The sequence below is a fragment of the Pelodiscus sinensis genome, chromosome 3 (genome assembly GCF_052426305.1).
Source record: "Pelodiscus sinensis isolate ZL-2025 chromosome 3, ASM5242630v1, whole genome shotgun sequence".
Taxonomy (NCBI): domain Eukaryota; kingdom Metazoa; phylum Chordata; order Testudines; family Trionychidae; genus Pelodiscus; species Pelodiscus sinensis.
Window position 1 is genome coordinate 162,591,513 of NC_143054.1, and position 19,495 is coordinate 162,611,007.

The 19,495-nt window shown below is 45.1% G+C and overlaps 1 protein-coding gene across 1 annotated transcript in view; it reads left to right on the forward strand.

Moving 5' to 3' along the window:
• The first annotated feature begins 1,668 nt into the window (after nt 1-1,668).
• Nucleotides 1,669-19,495, forward strand: part of LOC102462403 (ALK receptor tyrosine kinase) — a 122,142-nt gene continuing 104,315 nt past the window's right edge. The window contains exon 1 of the mRNA XM_075925355.2: nt 1,669-1,834. Within this exon, the coding sequence (XP_075781470.2) occupies nt 1,671-1,834 (164 nt within the window). The 5' untranslated portion in view covers nt 1,669-1,670. The remainder of the gene's footprint in view (nt 1,835-19,495) is intronic.

Genomic DNA, 19,495 nt, shown 5'->3' on the forward strand with positions numbered 1-19,495 from the left:
AATATTGAAAAGAACTGGTTTTGTTGAGTTTAAAGAAGAGGTGACTGAGGAGCGGAAATAACAGTTTTCAAGTATGTAAAAGGTTGTTACAAGGAGAGAGAAGAAAAAATATTCTCAACTTCTGAGGATAGGACATGAAGCAATAGTTTTAAATTGCAGCAAGAGAGGTTTTGAATGGACATTAGGAACAACTTCCTATAGATCAGAGTAGTTAAGCACTGGCATGCCACTGGAGATTTTTAAGAGCAGGTCAGACAAATACCTGTCAGGGATGGTCTACATAACACTTGGTCCTGTCATGGGTTCAATGGACTGGACTTAGATGATCTTTTGAGGTCCCTTTTCAGTCCTATGAGTCTATGATCATCTAGTCCGACTTCCTGCACAATGCAGTCCACAGAACCTCACCCGTCCACTCCTGTAATAGGCCCCTAACCTGTGGCTGAGTTACTGAAGTCCTCAAATCATGGCTTAAAGGTTTCAAATTGCAGAGAATACACCTTTACCCTGGTTTAAACCTGCAAGTGACCATGACCTAAGTTGCAGGGGAAGGGGAAAAACTCTCAGGGTTTCTACCAATCTGGCCAGGGAAGTGGGGTTGGGGGGAGGATTCTTTCCTAACATCAAATATGCTGATCAGTTAGATCCTGAGCATGTGGACAAGACTCACCAGCCTGAAACCTGGAAAATAAATCTTTTTAATGATTCAAAGTCATCTAGTGTCCCCTCACCCAGCCATTGATATGGTGAAATTCTGGGCCCATTAAAGTGAAGGATAAACTTAACTGTTGTCAGTATGACCCCTGTTGTGACCTGGATGTTAAAGTCTGGTCTTTGTAAAGAGGTACATGCTTGAACACAGGTATACAAAAGGAGAGGACAGGTGAAACTGGTTTGAACCTGTTGTAAGGGCTGCAAAAGGACTGTGAGGGGACAAATGATGATTGGAGGGAATTTGGTGCAAAGGGGCATGACCTGTATGTGCATGCAATTGTAAGTGGTCACTAAAAGAGGGGTAATTACCATGTAAGAAAGTACAAAAGATCTTGCCTTTTGTTTGGGCAGTTGCAGAAACTTTGCAGGAACTTTTTTCCTGAGTATCCTGGAGATTTTTGCCCTGGAATGCATTCCTGAATAAAGCTGGTTGCTTAAGAAGGGTGTCTGGAATTGATTTGGTAGGGGTTTTGGGCCCCCATCCGAACCCTTGGATTAAATTCTCTGTCAAAAGTGACTGGGAGTTTTGCAGTTGGCTTTGGTGGGGCCAGGCTTTCATCCCTAGATTCTAGCTGAACCACTAAATGTTACCATAGTAAAGGGACATTAAAATGGATACATATTACAATTAAACCCATTTTTAGTTTTCTTTGCACTGCCAGAGTGGTGTAAAAGGGATCTTAGTGTAAATGAGAATCACGCCCACAAATATTCCATTAACTTTCCTGTGTTTTCACCAGCATATTACACCAAATACCTCAATACAACAATATTACCTCAAATATTTGGAGGCTACTTCAATCCTTAGATGCAGGGAAGGGTGTCAGGGTAGGAGAACTGAGGATTTAGAGGGAGGGAAAGAAGGAACTGAAAGAAGAATTGGGGATTTAGTTAATTTCTGTATAATTCATGTGTCTTACTTGCCTCCTTATATGTTCTCTTCCTTGTAGCTCCGAATGTCATGGCTCATCCACGGCTTCTTGTTTGGAAATATTTCCCTGGTACTTGTCGAGAACAAAACGGGGAAGGAACAGAGCAGGACGTTCTGGCATTTCACTAACAGTGAAGGTTTGGGAGTCTGGCAGTGGATGGTTTTATCTCTTCATGACGTGTCAGACAGGTGGGAAGCACTCCTCTTTCTCTTTGTCCTTCGCTTCCCTCCCAGTGAGAAGGCATTTCATCACCAGCTGCTTAGCATCCAGAATTGCCTGAGCACTCTTAAAGTATTCAGCCCTCAAAGGGAGGGAGGTGCTTTATTTCCCCTTGGGAAATTCTGTTATGGGTAGAGAGTATACATCAGTGAGAGGTTGGAGTAGAGCACTCTCTGCATCAGCTCAGAAGATGGTTTCTCTCACCAACAGAGGTTGGTTTAATAAAAGATATTCCCTTTCCAATTTCCTGGGACTGACACAGCTACAACACTGAATACAGTGTTAAGTGTCAGGAGTCTTGTGTTCCATTCCTGGCTTTTCCAGTGAATCACTGTGTGGCCCCAAGTAAGTCACTTAAACTGTGCCTTGATTTCTCTGACTGGATGTAATATTTCATGTTCATTGCTATTTGCAAAGCAGGTTTAGGTCGACAGATGATAGATGCTATAGACAGTATATGAGAGCTGGGCTTGGGGTCTGAGCTATGTAATTTAGTTCTAGTTATGTATTTCAACTCTCCACATTCAGAGCATGTTTGGATCTGAGTATTTAATCAGTCCAATATGTAAGGACCAGCCACATAACTAGAACTAGAATGTGATGGAGAAGTCTACCCCTCCTACATCAAACAGTAGCAGCCCACTTTTAATAAGGCATCATCTCATTCCTAGCAGTGGTGTTCATTCTGCTTCACTTTCACTTACGTAAGTCTCTCACCAAACAACTTTTATACTATAAAAGATCCACCTGAGTGCCCATCATAAGTTGCAGGATGCCATGTGACTTGGACATGGGCCATTGTACAGTAAAACCTGCGCTATCCGGCACTCAACTACCCAGAAAACTTTAGAAACCGGCAAGTTTCCTATTAGGCCAATACAATTCACCAATCTACTAACCATTAACCTCTCCAAAGCCATCCGGTATCTTCTAAAACAGTGGTGGTTGTAGATGTCTCCCCCAGGGGCTGCAGAGCTTTGATCCGGCCGGCTGGGGGCTTGGCGCGGCTGCACGGTGAGGAGCTTTGATCTGGCCGGCTGGGGGCTGGGTGCAGCCACACGGTGCTTTAATCTGGCCAGCACGAGGCTGCATCCAGCCTCGCTGCATGCCGCTATGATTTAGCTGGCTGGGAGCTGGGCCAGGCAGCTGGTGGCCCCTGCGGCACGGCGGTCGCAGCTCCAAAAAAGTTGTGCGCCACTGTGCTTGATGTTTCTGGAAGCTTCCAGAGCGTCTCCCCAGATGGAGCCTGAGATCCAATAGTTCCATAGCGTCTCACCAGATAGTGCTTAAGTGATTTGGTGATTCAAGTGATTTGGTCATTCAAGATTAATGGCATTAAGAAAACCATCAACAAGTTCTGGGCAGAAGAGAAAGAGAGTTGTGTTGATTCTAAGTAAAAAACTGGACATTATAAGGCGTTTAGAAAAAGGTGTAAATAGAAAAGTGTTGATGGATGAATACAATGTTGATTCTTCAACAATTTACTACATTAAGGCCCAAAAGAATGAACTTTTAACATTTGTTGTGCAGTTGGAGACCAAGAAAGGACTTGAAAAATACCATACGCTGCATAAACCGAAATTGGAACAGCTTGATAAAGTATTGAATGAATGGTTGGCATTGAAAAGAGCTGAAGGACATCCAATTTCAGGGCCAATGCTGACTGAAAAAGCAAAGGGCTTTTATAAACAAATGGAGTTGACTGAGCCTTGTGCATTTTCTGAAGGGAGTTTTAAGCTTCAACGTGGCATCAGAAGATTGGATGTGTCTGGAGAAAAAGCATCAGCAGATCATGAAGCTGCTGAAAGTTATTGTGAATCCTTTAAGAAATTGGTCTCTGAATATCAACTAAGTGCAGGTTGATGGGACTCTCAGGTAACTGGAATTTTTAGATAACCAGAATGCCCTAATCCCCGAGCATGCTGGACAACACAGGTTTTACTGTACCTGCTGGCTGGAGGTGAGGTTCAGAGCCAGATATCAGGAGTCAGAGCCAAGGGTGAGAGCTAAATTACCTGGAGTGAGGCAAGGCAGAAGTGGGACAGAATCTGAGGCAATACTTTCAAACTTTGAGCTGCCGGTGCCTGATGCTGATCTTAAGAGCAGTTCTCCTTATCCTCTCAGCCTATTGGACAGATTGGTCAATCAGGTGGCTCGATTGGAGCCTATTTGCGCTTGTTAAACTGGCTGAGGCTTAAGATAGCAGTTCAGCAGGCTAGCTGCAGGCCCTTACATCTGACACATGGCATTGTGTTATCAGTCAACTGCAGATCTCCTTCAAAAGGATGCTGTGTGATTTGTTTACTTTTATTTCAAATGTACTACAACATGCGCTGTTTATAGAGGAGACATCTATATAGTCTCCTTCCATTGCTCTGTCCTGTAGTACATAATATGTGTCTCTTTTCTGTATGGTAAAGATTAAAGCCTTTGATCTTTGTGTAGCTCTCTGCCCTAGAAATAATGGATTTCATTAAAGGATTAGCTTGTCCCATGAGGGGTTATAAAAAACATGATGCAGTTGTGTCTTTTTATCTAGCTGTGTCTTGGCAAAGTGTAAGGTGTCAATACAAAAGTGCACAACCATTACTTTATCATCAAATGCATAATTAATATGGATGCATCAAAGATTTTTAAAATATCAACATTAGTCTTATTTCACAGTCACCTCTGAGCACCCCAGCTTGTTTTCTTTCCCTTTTGTTGTGTTTTCCTTTCAAGAAAGCTGTGTATTGCAATTATTATTCCTGTGAATTATTATTTACTTAAATGTTGCCATGGAAATGCCACTTGTGTTAATCTATACCTTTACTCTCCTGTTATGTCTAAGTATCCATTTAAAACTTTTTCTCCCGGCAGAGTGAATAAGAGGACTACATCGGTTAGTGAGTCAGTAAGTCCTTGCAAAATGCTGAGCTTTACCCTGTGCGGTGCTGAGCAAGCCCAGTATCCATTAGGAGGAAAAACTGTCATATCCATTGAGGAGATGCGGGGAGGGGCAAGTCTGCGGACAGGGGGGCAAAGAGGGAAAATATCCCGGAGCCCAAGGAATCAAGAGGGCCCAGGGCTCTGGCTGCTGGTGCGGAAGTGGCAGCAGCACCTAGAGCCCTGAGCCCTTTAAATTGCTGCCCAAGCACTATGCAGCATACTCCAGAACAGGGGTCCCCAATGTGGTGCCCGCAGGTGCCATGGCGCCCGCCGGGGCATTTAGGTGTGCCCGTGCCAGTGTTTTAAAACAGTGGTCTCTGCGCACACTATCGGAGGGAGCGTATGCCGCTGTGCAACAGCTGATAGGAGAGACGCTGGTTCACAAGACATCCGAGGGAGCGCATGCGTGCCAAACATGCCATGCATGCACTCCCTTGGATGTCTTGCAAACCAGCGTCTCCCCTCTCAGCTGTTGCGTGGTGGCATGCGCTCCCTCCAATTGTCTCACGCACCCTCTCCATGCAACAGCTGAGAGGGGAGACTCCAGGTTCGCAAGACATCCGAGGGAGCGCATGTGCAGCGTGTTCAAACACCCGCGCAACAGCTGAGAGGGGAGACGCCCAGCGTGCCGTGACATCACGGCCCGGTACTTTACATTTTTAAACCACGCAGCCCAGCTCCCAGCCCAGCACGTTGTCTGGGGTCACGGAAGCAGCTGGGGCCGGGCCCAATCACAGACTCAAACTGGAAGGCAGAAGGTGGGGGTGTGGGAAGAATAGGGGGAAGGGATGGAAGAGGAAGGGGCTTGTGCTGAGGGGAGGGGGGCAGGTCAGGAGAAGAAAGGGGAAGGCACCAAGGGACAGCATGGAGGAGAGACAAATGCCGGAAGGCCAAGTGGAGACAATGAGGAAAAGGGCAGGAGGGGAGCTGTCAGTGGGAGGGGGGACAGGGTGATGCTGGGAGAGGAGAGAGTAAGGGCATTGGAGGCTAGAGGGGAGAGGGAGAGATGCTGGGAGAAAGGGTGGGCATGAAGAAGGCGGGGATGGAGCAAATAATGTGTGAAGGCACAGGGGAATGAGGGAAACTGGCAGAGGGTGGTGAGGGGATGGGCATCAGTGAAAAAGAGGGCAAATGGGGCAGGGGGAGTGAGGGAAGGGGAAGGCACCAGGAGGGTGCAGGGCTAAGAGAAGGTGCAGGTGTGAGGGGATTCTGGGGATGAAGCAGAAGGGCAGACACCTGCAGGGGAGGGACCAGCACCAGAGGAGAGAGGCAGGGCAGGTGTGTAGAGGGAGGTGTTAGGAGAGGGGGTAGCTCACATGATCAGAGTGGGGCTACTGGAGAAGTGGACACTGGCGGGAGAGAAGGACTGGTGGAGGGGGGGCAGGTCTCAGGAGGGCTGAGGGCAGTGAGAAGGGCAGGAGTCAGGACAGCAGAGGGGGGTGAGAGGTGGGGGGCAGCAGGCACCTGGGGAGCTGATGGAGCAAGGGGAGGAGACATGGCAGCAGATGGTGGGGACATGGTGAGGATGGGGAGTGTGAGATTCAAAGGTGTCATGATTTTTTTGGGGGGGGAGGATGCTTTTTTTGCTCAACATTTGGACATCCCCCCTTTTTATTAATGCAGAATTTTGTTGAAAAATTAATTACAATATAATTAAAATAAAAATTATCCAACTAAGTTTCTATCAAATTTACCCAATTCACATTTAATATGAAAATAGCCTTCAATTTGTGCATTTGATACCTTTTTTCTATTTTTTCTCCAAAGGGGGGCCGAATAATTTAATTAATACCTTTTACATGTAAAATTACCTTTTTTATCTTATGGATTCATATATTATGTAATATTTAATATGATGTTTTTCGTATTATTTAATTTACAAATACAAAATAGGCCCGCCACACTCTTCTGAAAACATGAATGTGCTATTGGCCACAAAAAGGTTGGGGACCACTGCTCTAGGCTGCCTGAAAAGGCAATGGATGCAGACAGTGCTGGGGGGTGGCACACTGCAGTCCGGGCAGTGCTGAGGGTCAGCTGTCCTACCCACCCACCCTCCCCCGTCTTAACTTTTCACTCGTCGTTGAATGTGCAGATATGCCCGAATAGCTGTAACTTCCGTTGTATAACCTTCTGCAGTAGGTTCTCTTTCTTCTGTATCTTCCTATATAATTCCTCGTTGGTGATCTTCTGCATCCATCCTATTGTCAGGCTCTTTCTATAACAACTCCTCTTGAACGCCAATGTCCTTCTCTTTGAATCTTTCGTTATCACCCATGTCTCACATCCATACAACATGCTGCTAAAGATACATTTTTTCAAGAGTCTCAGCTTTGTTCCTAAGCTAATCGCTTTACTTTCCCAGATCTTGTCCATCGCCTTCAAACTCGCTCTTGCTTTTGCTATTCTAGTCGCTATTTCCTTCTTTTCGACCTCCCTCACTTACAATTCCTTCTGCTACACTCTTGCCACTCCATTTAAAAAAAAAAGAACAGGAGGAGCAGTTCTTTCAGCATGAAATGCTTTGATGGCGGTGGCTCCGCTTTCCTCTAGCCAGCCACACTCACTGGAAAAAAAGGAAGAGAGAAGAAAAGAGAAGAAATAACTGTCTGGGAAGACACAAAACAGCAAGCCTTACCTCAGGCTACCATTGGTTCAAATAAGAAACCCTCGCATGCACGCACGCGCGTGCACACACACACACACACACACACACACACACCCCACACCCACCCCTCTGCCCTCAACCGCAAGCATTAACAGTCTCCTCTATTCCAGGCTCTCCGGGCTTTAAAAAGTGCCACAACTGCAACGATCCAATGCCAGCATCTGATGGCCACAGCAGCTGCATAAGATGTCTGGGGAAGTCATACACACCTCAGAAGTGTCATCATTACCACAGTTTGACTGCCAGAGTGGAGAGGATCGGGAGCTCAGGCTGCACATGATCCTCCTCGAAAAGGCTATGCAGCCAATGGGGGAACCCACAATAAATGATTCCACAGACCCTCCAAAACACAGAACTGCCTCTCCAACTCCACAGGAGGCATCACAAAAGGAGGGTCTCGCCAACCAAATTGCTGTCGCTCGATCCGTCCCCCAGAGTGAGCGGGGGAGATGCACCAGGCACCTCTGGCACTGCGGTGCTGAGAACAACATCAAGCACTGCTGCGGTGGCACCTAAACACAACGTGGCACTTCTGCACTCTTCCTCCGCACTGGAGAGAGTGCACCAATAAACCCCGGTATCAAAACAAATACTTCAGCACCTGGCAAAGGTTGCAGAGCCAGCTTCAAAGCATCCCCTCAAATCCCCAGCACTGCCTTCCAGTGTGCTGTCTTCCCCGATGCCTCCCCCACAGAGGCTACTGGCAGCATGCAGCCATCTCAGGCTGACTGCAATGATTCCCTCAAAAAAAAGAGAGAGACTTGCTTACAAGTGGAAGTGAAGAGAGGCACTTGTCCCTGCTTCCATGAAAGGAACAGTCGCCAGTGCCCTTTCTACCGTGCTCATCTCCAAACTATAGGAGGCCTCCATGATTGCAGGGGTACCCTGAGGTAACTGAACGTGATTGGAGGAGTGTGTTCTCCTCCCAGCAGTCATTTCCAGCCACTACCCAAGAGGTGAAGGAGAAACACCACCAATTTTACAGGAGACACCTGTACCAACCTCAGTGGCACCCAGACTGGCACTACTCGCTTCCACATTACCCGCCCCACTGGGCACCCTGGGACTACTGGGGACCAACTAGACATCAGCCAAAAAGGCTTCTGCCAGCCTCACCACCTCATACTCTAATGACCATGCCAGAGACAGAGGAGGAGGAGGGCCAGCTCTTGGATGATCAGGATGACGTTCAACTAACACAAGACATTCACCTCCGCTGAGGAGGCTATCATACTGGAGGACACGCATACCACCAATGACTTAAAACTATTTCAAGACCTCTTTAAAAGGGTAGGCACTACCGAAGAAGTGAAGGAGAAAGTTCAAGAGGTGAAGGAGAAACACCACCACCTCTTAAAGAACATTTGTCCTTCGGCCCAGGGCAGGATTGCTCTGCTCATAGACCAGGCTATCATGGAGGTGTCCAATGACATCTGGCAGACACCTGCATCAGCCCAACCAATGTTCAAGAAGGTGGAAAAGAAGTATTTTTCCTGCCCTGAAGAATTGGTCTTCCTTTTCTCCCACCCCCAGACAAAGTCGCTGGTGGTAGACGCAGCAAACAACAGTCAAAAGTCCCTCAGCTGTAATCAAACAGCGGGGACAAAGAACACAAAAAAACAACACCAATTTGGCAAAAGGGTGTACTTCTTGGCCACTTTACAACTCAGAATAGCAAACTACTCCACGCTTCTAGCCAATCGTGACTTTGACAACTACTCCAAATTAGCTGAGTTTATGGAATACTTGCTGGAATACTTGCCAGAATCCAAGAGGTTCATCCTCAGAGCAATCATCCGTGAAGGTCACACCATCGCCCACGCTGCGCTGCTCTTAGCAATTGATGTGGCCGACACGGCAGCAAGGGCAACTGTTACAGCCGTGGTCATGAGGAGGGCATCATGGCTGCATGCCGCAGGAGTCCCCAAAGAACTCCAAACCAAGGTGGACAACTCTCCTTTGATAAACATGAGCACTTTGCAGCCAGCAGTGATGAGATTTTACACAGCAGCAAGAACTCACATACCACTCTGTGCACATTAGGCATTTACACCCCACCATACAGACGGAAGCGCTATACCCCCTACAAGAGGAACAGGGATGCATAATACAACTGTCCTCAAAACAGACCATATGAATACAGCCATTTCAGACAACACAACCAGAGGAAACACCCACAACACCCATGCTCCTCTGGTATCCAGCCTCCTAAGCAGCAAATTTGAAACGTTGGTCAAGGGTCTGCCCGACCTCCCCAATCATCCAGTGCAATAAAATCACAGACATCTATTCCACCACAGGCTACATCTCTTCCTCCATCATTGGAATGCAATAACATCCAACCTGTGGGTTATGGAAATCATTTGTACAGGATACACAATCGTGTTTACTTCCCTTCCCCCTGCCCTCCTCCCCTCCCAATATCTCTCCAGGGACCCCTCTCATGAGATACCTCTCAAGCAAGAGATTGGTCAGCTCATCCAGTTGGGAGCTTTAGAGGAGGTGCCTGAGCTATACAGGGGGAGAAGGTTTTAGTCAACTTACTTCCTAACCCAGAAGCATACAGGGGCTGGAGACCGATTCTAGACCTCTGCAAACTAAACAAGTTCCTGTGAAAACAGTGCTTCAAAATGGTCACATTAGATTCAGTCATTCCAGCACTGGGCAAAGGGGACTGGTTCGCAGCCCTAGACCTACAAGACACATATTTCCATATCACAATACTTCCTGCCCACAGATGCTACCTAAGATTCACCATGGGGAGCAATCATTTCCAGTACAAGGTCCTCCCCTTCAGCCTATCCTATGCTCCCTGGGTTTTTTGAAGGTCTTAGCTGTTGTTGCTGCCTCCCTTCGACGTCAAGGGGTCATGATCTTCCCATACCTAGACAACTGTCTAATAAAAGGCTGCATGAGAGCGGAGTCAGCAGAAATGGTATCAAAGACCAAATGACTCTTCAACTACTTGAGGCTCCTCATGAATGAGCTGAAGGCGACCCTCAATCCTGTGCAGGACTTAGAGTTCACAGGGGCACAGCTCGACTCCATATCAGCCAGAGCATATCTACCACAGCAAAAAATTGACACACTTCACGGCCTAGTCGCCGCTCTACTGGCAAACCCCACTATGATTGTCCATACCTGTCTACAGCTGATGGGCCATATGGCAGCCACTTATGTGGTCCAGTATGCACACCAACACTTCTGTGACTTCCATCATTGGCTGGCATCACTTTATATACCATTGCAACATCCGCTGTGCAACTCTGTGGTTGTGCCCAAGCAAGTGCTGGACTCCCTCAAATGGTGGTCTTCCCCCCTCGATCTACTTTCTGGGGTTCCCTTTCTTTAACCAGAACCATCAATACAGGTCACAATGGATGCCTCACCAATGCGGGAAGGGGTGGGGGTGGTGCACATCTGCACCACCAGATGATACAGGGCAAATGGTTACTCCCTGATGCCATATTGCACATCAATCTACTCGAGCTCAGAGCTATCAGGAATGCATGCAGACACTTTGACTACCACCATGTTCTACATAGACAGGGTGGAACTGGTTCCTGTACCATCAATAAATGTCCATCGAGCAACCATATTCTCTTCCACATAGGCGCAATCTCCTCTTCCAGAATGCGGGCAAATTACTTCACCCCCAATCCTCAGACCTTTCATTTCCATGCGTGGCCCCTGTCTGGTTCCGTTGCACTGAATCGGGATGCTCTGAACAAGTGAAAACCATCCTCCTTCATAGCAGGAGACAATCTTACCTGCAAAAATGGAAGCACTTCTCATCCTGGTATCTTCAGGCACATGTTGATCCTGGCAAAGCCCCACTCTAGGTGGTCCTAGACTACTTAAAGGGCTTGAAGAGTGATGGCCTATCTATTTCTTCCATTAAAGTACACCTCACAGCCATTACAGCCTTTCATGACCGCATTGATGGGGCATCGCTGTTTGCGCACCCAGTGACTAGAAGATTTCTCAAGGGACTCCAAAACCTCTACCCTGGTTCTTGAGTCCTTTTATGAGACCTTTCTTCGAACCTATGGCCATATGCCCACTCGTACTCCTCACAATGAAGGTACTTTTTATAGTGGCCATCACCTTTGCAAGGAGGGTCAGAGAGATAGGATCCCTAATGGTGGACCCACCATACACTGTATTTGCTAAAGACAAAGTGACTCTGAGACCACATCTTGCTTTTTGGCCCAAAGTCAGTACCTATTTTCACATCAATGAGCCCATAGTCCTACCTTTGTTTTTTCCAAAGCCACATGTATCTTCCAGACATGCTACGCTCCATACCCAGGACATCAGAAAGGCTTTGGCTTTTTATATCAGCAGAACTCAGACATTCCAAAAGTCCCCACGTCTGTTTGAGTCTGTTGCAAACTATTCCAGGGGCAACCCAATTTCCACACATTTCCAAACTGATCTCAGCATGCATACTCCAGTGCCATTCCCTTCACAATAAACGCTGATCACGGCACCAAGAGCACACTCCATCTGTGCTACAGCAACATCCATGGCATTCCTCAGCAGTGTGCATCTCAAACACATTTACCGGGCAGTTACCTGGTTATCCAACCACACTTTCTCTAAGCATTACACCATCATGCCTCAGCTAGCAGCAGAAACAGCAGTGGCTACAGCAGTTCTATCTGCCACTATTAAGCAATGACTCCAAGTCCCACCAGCCATAGTGAGTTCTGCTATGTAGTCCCCTTATGTGGAGCACCCACGGGGAAATCACCCGAAGAAGAAAAGGAAGTTACTCACCCTGTGCAGTAACAGCTGTTCGAGGTGTGTGTCCCCGTTGGTGCTCGATGACCCTCCCTTCCTCCCCACTACTCGGAGTTTGATGGCTCTGCGGTAGATGAGGAACTGAGGGGAAGGAGTTGTGCCGCATTCGAATCGTCCAACCGCCAGCAGCGCAAGACACCAGCTGTGCACGCGCGGCCTAACTGCTGTGGAAAAAGCTCCAACTGTGGCTCCAGGGATGACCCAGCACCTTATGTGGAGCACCCATGGGGATACACACCTCAAAGAACAGTTGTTACTGCACAGGGTGAGTAACTTCCTTTTCTGAGTCAGCTGGTGAGCTAAAAATGGAGTCTAGCTGCAGCAACTGTAGGACAGGCTCAGCTCACATAGCTAGCATCTTAGAAGGGATAATATTTGGAGTAGCTAGCCTTCTGCTGCCATAGCCATGCTTCTGGCTTTACACACACACACACACACACACACACACACCTTTTACAATTACAAAACCATGGAATTTCAGATTTGAACGGCTGAAATAATTAAATTAACAATTTTTAAAAATCTTTATTAATTAGGCCAGAAAGAGTGAGAATCACTCTGTAGTCCAGTAGTTAGGACACTTAAGTGGTGGCAGATCCCTGTTCCTATCCCTTCTTCTCCTTGTGCAGAGGAGAGAACTAACCTAGAGTATACTCACCTGGCATGTTATCCTAATCGGTTAACTATTGTAAGGGTGGTAGTCTTCCTCTCCCCAGTTGTTAGGTATGGAGATAGATGGCCTCTAAGCACTTCTACCAGATTTACCAGGCTCCCGTCCACTGATTGATCTTCCCATAATTAGTATATCACTCTTGGGTCTTTTAAGCAGGAGATAAGTGTGCAAATCCCTAGGGAGAGATAGCAAAACACACGCTCAGAAGCAGAAGCATCAGCACCAAGGGATTTTTTATTGCAAAAACATAAGACACCTACAAGCTTAGGCAGAAGCGAAGCAGGAGTTTTGTGGTTCACAGTGGTGCCAGAAAGGGATTTAGGCACCTAAATATCTTTGTGCTTTTTTTGTGTTTCAAGTCACTTCTATATCTGGCTCATACACATTAGCACAGTTTAAAATATAGGGGTTGCAAGTAGTTCTCGGAAATGTTTGTTTATTTAAACTATTTCCATTGACAATTGGAAAAATAAAGAAACAGGAACGTATCTTGGTTTGGGTTATTTTTTTCTTTGAATCCTTTCATCAGGTTTGTTGTTTAAGGTTACAAAAACTATATTTCGGGTCAGTTTTTAAGTGTCTGCAACCCTTTGGAACGGATGGGTTCATTTCAGATTCCCCAGCAGCAAAAGTGCAGAGTTATGAGTAATAATAGTAGTACTCTCCTTGTTACGGCTAGAAGCACCTACATCCCAAATCAATCTATTACCTTTCATTAAACTGGGTTATTTACCACTCCAGTGCCACCAGCCCAGATGGATTTAATTAAACCACACTGAAGCATATAATCTAACTGGTGCTTTGTCTCTTCCCTGCCTAGAGAAGATCAGTGCCACAGTCTCTCCCCCTAACCCCATATTTTGTTCAGAAGGCTAGAAGTGATTCAGAATTGGGGCAAGGGGAGTAACTGTTTTCCATTAAAGGCCTAATGTAGCATGAAACTATTAGAGGCTGTGACACATCACCATTCTTATTACCCTTAAGGAAAATCAAATGGGATTTTTTTCCATTGGATAGATTTAAAGATAATTTGTCAAAATTAGACATGGGCTCAAATCACAGAATTGTCACTCAGATTTAGCCATCTAATATTTAGTGTCAGGATCCAGGCTTTTGGTTCAGTTTATTACATAGCAATAAAAGCCATTAGCAAGGTTGCTATGTTTAACCGTGGGTTTGGGGTTGGGCTATCTCTGTCAGAAATCAATCTGTGAGCAACAGCTTTGGAAAGAATGCCTTTTAAACCCGGAGCAATGGACGGTCCCTAAAAGTGGGGGACCATCGGTGCCCAAACTATGTCCCCGCCACTATGCTTCCCCTTTTCCATGAGGCTCTGCCCCCACACTACCTCTTTACTTCAAAATCCTGCCCTCTGCTTACTCCTTTCTGTCCCCTCCACCTGTTGCTTTCCCTTTCTGCTGGTAAAAAGGGGGAGGGCGTAGCCCTTGAGTGTCCAGCAGCAATATAAAAGGACCATAGCTTCAGTCTCTGTTGTGGCTGCTTTAGCAGTGGCCAGGAGCCCAGGTTCCTTTTAAATTACTGGGTCCTAGAGCAGTCTGCCTCCTTGTCCCCCACCTCCACTGTACCACTGAAGGAGCCCCCCAATCTTCTGGGCCCCCCTTATCCATCTTATGTCCCAAGGGTACCAGGTCCATCAAAAGCCAAGCTTGTAGTGGTGGCTGTCCCCAGGGGGGTGGAGCTCTGGCTTATACCTCAGCTCTGAGAGTCCGTTGGTGGTGGCTGCCTATCTGCATCCTCAGGCAATCGTAGTACTCCAGTACCTCGATAATTTGCTACTCAACGGTTGGTCATACCAGAGGGGTTGTGTACTATTGGGAAAGTGCTTTCTCAGTCCTGGGACTTACTTCTTCAGTAGAACATGGAAAAAAATCCACACTGCCATTCAGAAAATACAGTTGATAGAGTCATCTCCGAATTCCTTGTCATCTAGAGTCTTCCTTTCCGTGGACAGATTCATGACATTATCAGACCTTGTCAGAACAATTCAAGGGAGCCAGCATATATCAATCAGAAACTGTTTCTCACTTCTTGATCACTTTTGAAACAAAGCGAGGTTAAAGCCTGTATTCTTTTCAGGGATGGCTCAGATAAGTTATTCTGACAGACACAGTCTACACAAAATGCCACCTATTTTGATCAAAGTGGTGGTTAGGTCACAATTTTTGAGGGATGCTTTCCTCCTCCCTTGGACAAAGAAGCTATTTTATGTGTTTCCTTCCAATGCCTGATTCTTAGAGTGCTGAACAAAATCAGACAAGACCGGATCAGTTATTCTGATAGTCCCAATGTGATTGGGGCAAGTGTGATTTTCTTACCTCTTCGACCTAGTTTTTTATTCACTGTTAAAACTTCCAGTCATTCTTCAACTCCTATTCCAAGATGCCAGTCACCTGTTGCATCCCAATCTGACCATTGTCTTCATCAAGAAATAGCTTCTCAATGGTTTGCATGGCTAGAGTCATCCTTTTCTGCAAAAGTACAACACATTATTAAATGGTAGGAAAGTTTCTAACAGAAATATTAGAAGTAGAAATTTAGTCACTGGTGGGAACTCCAGAATCCTCTGTCTGACTCTTCATCACTTTTGCTCATTCTGGGAAATTTGTTGCAACCAAAGAAAACAGGACTGTCGTGTAGTTCCCTCAAGACTCACTTGACTGCTGTCAGAGTTGTTTATACTATTATTGAGGGACTATCCCTGTTTATTCACTCTGCAACTGCAAGATTCATGAAAGGTTTGGGAAATCTCTTCCCATTTTCACTACCCCAGTTTGAAATCTTAACCTGGTTCTTAAGTCTCATGAAATCTCTTTTTGAGCCAATTATGATTTGTAGTGGTTGGCCGTTGCAGTTCTTTCCTCTGTAATAGACTCAACTGTAAAGTGTTCTCGTCCTCAGAGATTTCTCTTCTTGAGTCATCTAAAATTGAGCACCTAAATGTATGTTACTTGAAAAAGAAAGAGAGGTTACTCACCCTCTTTCCCCTCTGCCTCCAAGTTTCCTTCTGAGACTCAGTGCTGGAGAAATAACAGGGCAGTTTGCCCACCCAGCTTCATATGGCCTCAGTGCAGGGCATGAGGATATCAGTGGCTCTTTGTGCAGGCCAAACACACACTGCCAATGACAATCTTTGATCAGAGGCACATTGGGGTGCACACACAACTGAAATAACCAAAGCAGACCATCTGAGGGGGACACAGCTCAAAGAACTGCAGTTAGTGCACAGGGTGTGAAACGTCTTTCTTTTTTCCCCAATGTATACCGTATATGCCGTGGCAGGAAGGACGGTCTCTAATGCCCACTGACTATTATTCTGTTTTGTAATGTTCTTCGCTCATCTTAAAGGCCTACTTTTGAAACACAGTTGGTGATGAGTACATTAATAATGCCCGTGATAAAATTGGTGCCTGTATGTTTATTCCCTACAGCACAGTCCACTTTAACAACAACTTTGGATCCCAACTGTGCTTTTATTCTTGGCTCATAGTTAACTTTCTGAATGAAAGTTCTGTCTTTTTAGCTTTGCTTGACTGAGATGCCTCTATTTCTCTAAATAATTTCATTCTAACCAGGGGTTTCTCTTCTCTCATTTTCCAAGTATTTCTCTCTGTGGTAGATGCTACCAGTGTGACATTTGTGCTATGGAAGCTATTAAGACAACCAAGGTCAGTGCTCAGAAAGATTGTAATTCCATTGGTACTTGAGTACTGTACAGAACAAACAATAATCTAGTTAGACACAGACTTTGGCCTTTAGAGAAATACTATTCTTACGTAAGAAATAGTATTGGCGCAAACTGATTCTTTGTGTCTCCATCTCTGTATGTGTGTTTATACATGTTGTGAGTCTTGCATTCCTTTTCTCAGTCATACGTCACTGTAATGGATTTTTGATTGTAATGATTATGAACCATTTCAGCCTATAGCATGAAGAGAACTGTATGAGATTGGCCATTGTTTACCTATTCTGTCTCTGTGAGCTGACATTAAAAGCACTTTTTGGATTTAGAGTTGTTATTAAAAGTAGCATGCTATGGAGACTTAAATACAAATACACACTTTCTGAGCTTTCCACTCCAGAGGAAATGTTCTCTACTTCTCTCCAAAAAGGAGCAGAATTACTGTGTACAAAAATAACAAACCCATGGAATAAGATCTCATTTTAGGTAATGGAAGCAAAGGGAATTGGAGCTATTCTGTACAGGGAAGTTTACCAGCATGGCTATACCTGTATAATTATACATTAATAGCTGTGCTGGAAATGTTCCCTGTATAAATCAGGTCTAAGTGACTTCAAGAGAATCCTTAAACTACTCAATCATCAGTTAGGGTTTGAGGAAGTAAGAAGGATTAAGATCAAGTACTGAGGGCCTGAAGTAAAACCCCTGATTTAAAGTTCATAAGAGTCTGGTGAGGAGTAGGAATCCAGATTTAACCTCATAGATGGGCTCCTGTTTCTATAATAGGCTCAGCCAAACTCGCAGATCCAAACTTTCCTACTGTTTGGGGAGATTATCTGAATCCATACTTCCTAGTCCAGGCCAAAGAAACCAACAAAAGAAAATGAATTCAGTTTGGCCTTGGGTAGCTTTTCTCATCCCTAATTCTCAAGTATTGGAGCTGTCACTATCATCTCCTTTGCATGTGGTTTGTTTAAATAAAGCTTTACCCTACAGTCAGCTGAGCTGATGTTGTGAAAAGGGAGATTTGAATTAGTCTTCCTGTCCACCTGGAGAAACATTTCCCATCTGCTTTAGAAAGAAAGTAAATCCCATAGAATATCATCAAATATTCCTGTAAATGAACTACAATTAATTTAATTTTGGTCAACACTCCACCACCTGCTATGTATCGGAGGAGCCATTTTAAACATGGCTTTAGGTTAGGATTTAACAAGAAAAGCAGTTAACAAGAACATCAGCATTTGAATGAAACCAAGAAGTTCCTCTTGTTTTCACACTTAGATTTTCTAGAACTGAAGCCATTAAAACCACTATTGACTATCATGTTTTTCCTGTAATGGTACTCTGCATGTAAACCTAAAATTGTCTGACTAGTATTTGCAATTCATGGGCAGATGCTGCTGAGGCAGGCTTAATAAACAGCAAACTCATGGCACAATGGTAGCATTGATTTTTGTTGTTAAGTTGTTGGGATTTTTTCAGCTATCATCTACGGTCTCTGTTCAGAGCATGCTAATGGTTTGTCAACAGTCACTGCCCTTAGGTCTTAATCCAAATGCCTATTAAAGTCAAAGAGAGTCTTACTATTGAGTTCAATAGGCATTAGATCAGGCTCTGAGTATATTAGGTTAGTGACAATGTTCCTGTCCTATGTTTTTTTGTCCAGAAAGAGAGTGGAGTCATCCATATTTCTTCCTCGCTAATATGACATCTCCGTCTTCAGTTTTGATTAAATTTCTCTTAATTAGCCTATTAAGCTGAAACCATTGAAGCTAATGATTGAAATGTTGGTTGACTAATGAACTTGTTTCAGTGGAATTTGAGAGACATCATATTTCTAAATGAATAGTGACATTAAATCAGGGAAAAGAAAAAGATGAACTATTTGTTGCAGACATGCTGGTCTCAGGGGATAAAGTTTGCACTGAAGCCCCATTTGTTTTAGGGAAAAAATGAAATTAACAAAAACCCACAGCAATCATGGTAGATCTGAACGTGTTTGACATTTGCATAATTTTTCCATTTGGGACACTATAGTGGTATTCAAACTCCTTGCATCTGGATCTGGAGATCATCCCTTGCTTGATCCAACACACCTTCCGCAGGACTCACCACCTTCTTTAGAAGATGCTGTTGCCCTTTGGGCTTGATCTCTTATAATGTCTTGCAGATTCTTTTTCTCTTCTATTGGCAACCATGGCCTGGCTCTCTATGTGGTGGGACCGTTGGAAACTTTTGGAATCGTCTGCAGCTTCTCTTGAAGTTTCCCAATTACAACCGAGTCTCTTCCTGGTCCAGGCTGCAAAAACCTCAAGCCAGCTATAGATCCTGAACAATCTCCTAAATATGACAGTGTGGGGGTCCCATGTTTATTTCTTTTCAAGTTACAGAATGCTCGTAGACCACCCTTCTGATCAAACACCTCATGGTTTATTTCACCATATTTGCCCCACAATCTGTACAAATTCATGCAGCTCTGTATTGACAGTATGCTAAAATCCTTAGCTCTCTTGGCCAACGGGAGGGGAGAATGAAGGTATGTTCCCCCTAGAGATTTATCCTGCTCTGACTTTCAAAAGTGTGCCGATCTCTGTCTTCCCCTCAAGCACTCCTCTTCTTGCGCCTTTTTAAATAGCTTTGGTGCTCTCCTCAGCACCTTCCAGTCCAGCAGTAGAGCACAGCTCTTCCTATTCAGGTTGATTCCCAAGTCACCTGTTGTTACAGTGATCAAAGAACTGTATCAGTTACTGTTTTCCAGCTACCTGTCACATCCTCTGAGTTGAGACAAATTCCAGTTTTGTTCGTTCCTCTGATGTAGTTAAGAAAATAAGAATTCTGGGCCAAGAACAGGC